The sequence below is a fragment of the Cariama cristata genome, unplaced genomic scaffold (assembly GCF_000690535.1).
Source record: "Cariama cristata isolate BGI_N322 unplaced genomic scaffold, ASM69053v1 scaffold3405, whole genome shotgun sequence".
In the NCBI taxonomy this organism is placed as follows: domain Eukaryota; kingdom Metazoa; phylum Chordata; class Aves; order Cariamiformes; family Cariamidae; genus Cariama; species Cariama cristata.
Genome location: NW_009615627.1, coordinates 114,244 through 121,752, shown reverse-complemented (window position 1 = coordinate 121,752; position 7,509 = coordinate 114,244). Strand labels below are relative to the sequence as shown.

The 7,509-nt window shown below is 36.9% G+C and overlaps 1 protein-coding gene across 1 annotated transcript; it reads right to left on the bottom strand.

Moving 5' to 3' along the window:
* Positions 1–4,074: 4,074 nt before the first annotated feature.
* GPR82 (G protein-coupled receptor 82) lies at positions 4,075–5,109 on the bottom strand. The gene has a single exon (XM_009699884.1). It carries the CDS (start codon positions 5,107–5,109, stop codon positions 4,075–4,077), a length of 1,035 nt encoding a protein of 344 aa, XP_009698186.1.
* Positions 5,110–7,509: the final 2,400 nt, after the last annotated feature.

Below are 7,509 nucleotides of genomic sequence, written 5' to 3'. Positions count from 1 at the left end.
TTGTTTTAGGTTTATCTCAGTAGGTATGAACGGTTGTTTCCAACGTGATCATCTAAATAAAAGTACTAAAGCAAAAATACACAGATTCTGCCTTCTGTGCTGTTAAAATTTGGTTCAATATTTCTGTGACTGGAAATAAAAACACTTTTTCCAGAGGGTATGACTAAGCGTTATGCACTGTGTTGTGTCCCATATACAAATCTCAGTTGGTCCAGGTGACTTGAGACTTGATCTGTAGATAGATTTGCATGTTGATTTATGCACTCTGCAGAATTTAATTAACTGTACGAATTTGGAGGACGCACTCAGTTACTAATTCTATCTTTCATTGCCTAAATTATTTGTAGTTAGGCACTTCAGATCTTGCCAGGAGAGTTCAAAACTCTTGTACTTCTGCTTTTAGGTATATCTAGAAAATTAGTAAGGCTTGTACATATGCGTTTGTATGTGTTTATGTAAGAGTATATTCAACTGTTTAAAAATATAACTGGAATAGAAGCTGTTCTTTAAGACCATCTTCTCTTTCCAATCTTTGAATATCCAAAACAAGAAATCTGCTGCATGTTACTTTCCTTCTACTCTTTTCACTTTGGCATGGAATCTGTTTCATGCTTTCTGGGGACAGTCAGTAGAGACTGGTGCTTTTTCTGTATTTTCTATAAGCTATTAGGTCCCTGAGATCCAGTGGCAACTGCTTTGTGGGGATTTTGGTACATATTAAATTGTTAAAAGGTTATTAAGGCTGCAAAATCAATAGCAGAGGCAGAATTAAGATGTACGATCTGACCATGTTTTTCTGAGGAGCACTTCCTCATTTGATGCAGAAGTTAAGAGGCTCCAGGAATAAAATTTTCGGTATCTTTTCCTCAATGTTTCTTCAGGTGGTACTTTTCCCCACCCCGTTTACGTCCACTCCTGTACCTAAGCTTCCTATCTCAAAGTCCCCATTCTTGTTTTGTCCTGCCCTCTTCCTACTGTGCTGTTAGCTGGCTGCTGGGTCTTCAGAAGCAGTTTTGCTGAGAGATATATTTATGCTGCTTGACTGACTTACAGCTCAACATCTACATGCTTTCTGATCTGGAATTTTATGTGTTCCAGTCATTTGCCCAGGCAACCAGAGAACATGTAGCTTCTGATCGATGAGCTGGCCACCCATCAGCACATCTGAATGGGTTAACCAGAAAGCAGACGGACACTTGCAGTCTTTTAAACTACTTTGCAAACCATGTGCTGTGCACATTTACCTTAGGATTTTCTGTTCCCTGCTATGGAAATGAAATCTTTTATTTTTTATTATACAATTCACAGGTCACCTGCTAACTTCTGACTTGGCACCCGGATGTCTAAGCAGTACAAGAAGTTTAGCACATGAGCTGTGTTTTGCTTGAAGTATTTCTCTTGTCTCTCCCTCATACCTTTCTGTATTGGGGGATTTTTTCCTCCACGAACTATTCTGTCAAGTGCTAGACCAATGTATGACTTAATTTGTAGTTTCTGAAACTGCCTGTACTGCACAAGAGCTTTTCCAATATTTAAAACAGGAAAAACTTCGATGTAATTCAAAAATTTAAATGACATATCATCTTGAACAGACTACACAGGAAAAAAGTAAAGTATATATGACTTTTTTGGTACTTTGTAGAAATGGTGGAATGGGATCTTGCTAAGAGTCTATCGCAAAGTTATATTTGATTAGTAGTTCCCAAAGTTTCATCCGTTTTCTTGCCTTTTTGTTAAATGCAGCAGTGGGGAACAAGTGGTTGTGACCAGAAAAGTGGGGAAAGAATGACTTAAGCCTGTGCTACCATCAAAACCTCTTCTTAAGAAAAACATCTACAGGCAGGCACTCTGCTGAGGTATCATGACAACTGCAAACACATTCCCTATAAAGCATATTTAAGGAAGGACAGAAGGAGTGGGTTCTCAGTTTGGGCCTTTGCAAATTATACGAACACATTGGTAGCAAGCAGCTTTGCTCACCCAGACTTACAGCTGCTGATCTAATGACTAAATTCTATTATCACAGGTAACACTGTATTAAATAAAATACTACATTCTTATGATTTTCTGTCTTTTTCACTTGCATCTTTAACTTGGGCAGAACAGAAAGCAGCTGTCAGAAGATATGAGCTCCTGGGGTCCCTCCTAGAGGAGACCTAGTATTTTGTGTCTACTGGCACTTGGGTCGGTTTAGTGTACTTGTCATGGAACTCACTAGTAGGGTTGGGAAGACAGAATTGCTCACTACGTTTTATTTGAAATTTTGGTGAATGCTAGGATTTCTCGGAATACTTAGCATTTTATAGCACTTTTTATACTCAGTAAGCTCCTCTTGATCTCAGTTGCAGAGAAGATTGTACAAGAGAAAAGACCATTATGTGATCTTAAGTGTCTTCTACAGAAATGATTTAAAATAATTGAAAACTGTACATAAGTCATCATGATATTCTAACTTCTACAGTTTAAAAACAAACAAACAAGTCAAAACCCAACCACAAAATCTCCTGTTTTGCACTGCTCTCATACTGTTAATGAGCATTAAATGTTTATCATTGAATATATTTTGTATACCAGTAAATAATAACCATTTGTGCCTTCCTAATTAAAACTTAGAATTTAGCTCACAAGTTTAGACTAGGAGTATGGAAATTACAATGATTTGGTTTTGGGGGGGGTTAATCATCATTAGTACCAGAGGTTAGAAATAACTACATGTATGCATTTCATCCTTTCTTTACTGAATATTATCGTACATTCAGATACATTGCAATTTTGTAGACCTCTTGTGCTTTACGCACTCTTTTATAAATGGTCGGGATTTAAACATTGCTGTGAAGGAGGTGCCTTCTGGAGCAGGATGTGTTAATCCACCTTTGAAATGGAAGAAGTATGTAGCTCTTTTGGGTGAGTACGGCCTCCTGAGTACGCCAAGGCTGCGTACCAGTAAGGAAGCCACTGTCTCCACCGTTGAACATGACTGCTGTGGATAGGACTGCAAGAAAAATGATTCCTGACAAAGCTACAGAGCCCGTATAAAACCCATTCTTCTCAAACGTTGAGTAAAATCCTAGACCACCAGAGTCTCTCTTCCTCTGTGGATCCTTCAGCCCTGCAGGTTCTCCGTCACCATCAAAACTTTCTTTTCAGGGTCACCCTGTTGCAGATGTAATTTCAGTAACACTGTGGCCATGACAGGAAGTGTCAGAGCAGGGTGATAAATTAATTAAATGTTAAATCTGACATTTATGCTACTTTAGTACAAAGCTGTAGTAAGCTTTTTCTGTGAAGACTAGGAAAAAAAAGTGTGTAATTTCTTAACAGTATTTTACTCCTAAAAAAACAGTTACTATAGCAAAACCCTGATGTGATGGGTTATTTACTTACCCTAAAGTAAATAACGGCATTTTTCAGTAACTTTAGATTAAAATGTCATCAAGAACTTTTCTTTATGCACTAAAGAGTTTTAGCATCCCATGATGCATTCCCCATTAAAAAAAAAAAAAAGGATTCAACCTTCTACCCAAATACTCCTGAACAAAAATACATGTTAATCTTCGATGTGTTTTGTAGCGCTCTGTGCCTGCTTCCTTAAGCCTTTGATATGTGGTTCAGCCATTCCAGAGAAAATGTCTGTGCTTTGTTCAGCATTTTTTATAAAGGAAACTCGTGTCCAAAACCTGGGACTCCTTTAGTGATGATAAAAGAGAACTGGATCCTCTACTTCATGCTAATTTTTGCCTTCTTCCTTGATTATTTAGGCAGGAAACTCTGTCCATAGGTCAAACATAAAATGTCTTTTGTGTTGCATGGATAAAAGGGTATTACACAGTTCACTGTATAAATTACTTGGATTCCTTTGGATATACACATCAGATTTATTATGGCTAATGTTGATGTAGCAAGCGAGATTGTTTGGGGGGGAAAAAAAAACAAAAAACAAACAAAACCAACACAACAATGAGTAACATGTTACTATTTTATTTAAATATTTACCATTTCATATCGAAGTCTGGTTATAGGTAGTTAAAATTAGTTTATTGTTACTTATGTTCTACTAAAATCTTCCATATTCTTTCACATTTTGAGAGCCTCTTCAGTGAAATTATCAGCTTTACGTTTGTGGTGTTCTGGTGTGGATTTTGTAAACAGGCCATACAGACTTTTCTTAAATGTTTTATCTAGCAGAAGGGTTATAATTGGATCTAAACTACTCTTAGCAGCAGCAAGACAAGTAAGGAAATTTTTTATTTCCACTAGATAGTTTAACCTTCGGCAGTCATTATTTGTAAGCAGTACATAAAAAATTGGCCTAAAAATATGATATGGAAGAAAGCAAACAGTTAATATCATCTGGATGACAAGAATGTTTCTTTTCACTGTACTGTAGATTAGATGTTTTTCTCCAATACAGGTATTTTTTTGTATTTTACTCAGATGTCTGGTAAGATAATAGTATGACAACAAAACTGTCATAAAAGATACAAAAAAACAGGCAGTGGCAAGAGAAGCTGCAATCATTGTGGTAAATTCACCAGCTTCTACTCTGATACTGTAGCATCTGTGAAATTCTTCCATAGCCCTTGCCTGGACATTGTATGTTATAGCTGTTACTGTTATGCAGAGCACAGTAAGCCATATAGTGATGCATAAATATTTAGCAAATTTTGGCTGACAAAACTTTTTGAGTACACATCTGTAAAAGTTGTCATTAACTGCTTGAGAGTATTGTGCGTCGCTATTTTTCTTCAGTGTTGCGTACTGACTTAGAGCAGTTGAACATAAAATTAGAATTGTAACATACATACTGACGTGCATAATGAGAGTCCCAAGATGATTTGCTATTCTACATGCTGCGGAGTCGTAAGTCCATTGGTACCCTCTTGCAAAATAGGCAGCTAGAAGAGGCATTGTGCTGCATACGAGTAAATTTGCAGTGAGGAAATTTCCCAGGTAAATGTGTTGGGTCCTTTTTGTGAGTGCTTGCCTCAAAAATATCCAGGCAGTGAGGATATTTCCAAAACTTCCAGCAGGAAACAGGAAAGAGTAGATGACTGGTAGAGCTACAGTAGTAGCTAACGATGGCTGAAGAAGACATGTTGAATTGCTCATTTATGCTGGTATTTCTTGAATGAATGGTCAGAGCTGAAACACAATTAAAAGAATTATTCTCCTGTAAAGCATATTGGACATTTCTTTTGTTCTTTGCTCTTAACTGGTCCTTTTTCTCCCCTGCTTCTCAGAGTTACTAACTGCTCTTTGTCCTCTGGGGTTATCATCTTGAGTTTGCATGAGGTTACTGTTTGGGTGTTCTCTTCCACTGAGATTTTGTGAAGAAAAGTTGGCTGGTGTTAAACCCCAAATGTTTTACGTGCATAGAGTCTGATAAAATAAATTAGGGAACAGAAGATTCAGGCTAGGGTTTGACGATAACTTGTGTGGTCTTGGTTTATTTCTCAGTCTTCTGGAACATCTGTAACCTACTTTAGAAACCACTTCTAGATTATTTTCAGTTAATTAGGTAAAATAAGTGCAAAGTGTAACTTTTATTGCAGAAATGCAGAGGATTATCCTGTACCTCCATTTAAGTACAAATTAAACCGTGCATGATGCAGGAATCTGGCTAGACGCATTTATATTGTGCTGATGTCTGTATCTAATGTAACTTTGTTCAGAGCTCTAGTATTAGATGTACATTTTGCATAAACAATTCAGTCTGTGTTTTTAAACATACGAAATGGTTGTTGAAAACTGCAATATAGTTATTTTTCCCAAGTTCAGTTTTCAATCTTTTCTCAATTTCCAGACTGAAAATAAGAAATCAAAGCTCTATACAATGACTGCATATAAAAACTGGCATTTCAGCTTACTAACCTGTAGTGAAGAGAGATTTTATTGTTGTATGGTGTATCCTGGTTAGCTTTTGTTCTATATAAAAGCATACAGAAAACATTAATGGATTTCAGACTTACAGACTGATAATAATTTTTTTTGAAACAGCTGTAAACTATTGAACTCGGATACCAAAGAGGATTCTGTGTAGCTCTGATAAAAAGCCCAGACACCAGGCTGGTTAGATACGTATTTAAAAATTACGCTGTAGGCCATGTTTGACAACTTGGAAGTTAACTTTTACAGCTGTTGCATGTCAGTGTACACTAAGTCCCATTCGGATTGTTGAACCAAAATGTATTAAATTCTTTTATTACAAGGAGTTAAATTCGCAAAGCAATTGTTGAATTCAGTCATTTAGAAGGCTAATGAGCATTTTTGTGTCAATGTCCAAATTTTGTCAGGTGAAACAAAGAAGTAGTAGTTTTAAGCTTACCTATGCAAGCTGCAGGCACTTCCTTTGCAGAGAGGAAATTTTTCTGTCTATCGATGTCCTTATCTCCACTGCTGCAATGAAAAGGATGATACTTGAATCTGGAAAGTACAGGTAAAAACGATCTCTCCCTGACATAAGTAGGTTTTCAGAATGTACACTTTTCTTTTACAGTGTCAAAAAGCAGCTAGGCTTTTCAAGTTCAGACGAGACAATGTTGTCTTTGCAAAAAAGACTTTGAAATTAGATCAGGATGCAGCTCCATTAGAGAAAAGAAAAGAATGAGATAGTGTGGAAGAGTGATTGTAACAGTTCTTTTTTTTTGCACAGAAACACCTTACAGTCCTTTATATAGTGCTTTCCTCTTTTTGGGGGTGGAGGGATTGTTACTGTCATTCTCTTTAGAACTGCCCACTTTCGGGGGCGGGGGGAGGTTGCTATTTGTGCATGAAAACTTGTATTTTCAGTGACGTTTCACTGTTCTTCAGCTCCAAGAGCTATCACGAAGCTGTCTGCCTATTCCTGAAACCCACGTGCAGTAACGCTGTCCCCATAGGAGGGACCAAATGACACATCTCCTATGTCTGGTCAGGTGAGGGATTGCCTGGAAGCAATTTACAGCTGATGCATTCTAGGCATCAGTTGGGGAAAACTGACTCTGTGTCCAAGAAATACAGTATTTTATAGAAATCGTCCAGAAGTGTGCACAGGACAATTTCCTTCCTCCATAGGAAAGGTTTGATCACAGATCAGTCAAACTCTGTTTAGCCCTGCAGAGCTTGAGACCTTTGAATTTCCTTGTATCGAATACATCTGGGGTTGTCAGATACAGCTTTTCAGCAGCTATAAGTTTCTTTATGAGAACAGAGGAGGTACCATATAAAGATTTCTGCAATTTTGGTAAGGTTCTTGATGTGTTAGTTTTGCTTTATTTTTAAACATACACTGTGAGAATCCATCTCAGTGATCTACTATCAATTTTATTGTTTCATCTCATTATTAATTTTCTATTTTTTAAACTAAAATGATGGACATGTATGCTGGCCTCCTTATTTATAATCTCATTTAAGGTTAAATTTAAGTGAGGGAAACTTGCTGTGGAGTATTATTAATTAGTTCATAATGCTGTAATTAGTTTGGATGTAACTTTTAATTCTTGTTCCTGTTAGATTTAGTTGAGGTTTTTT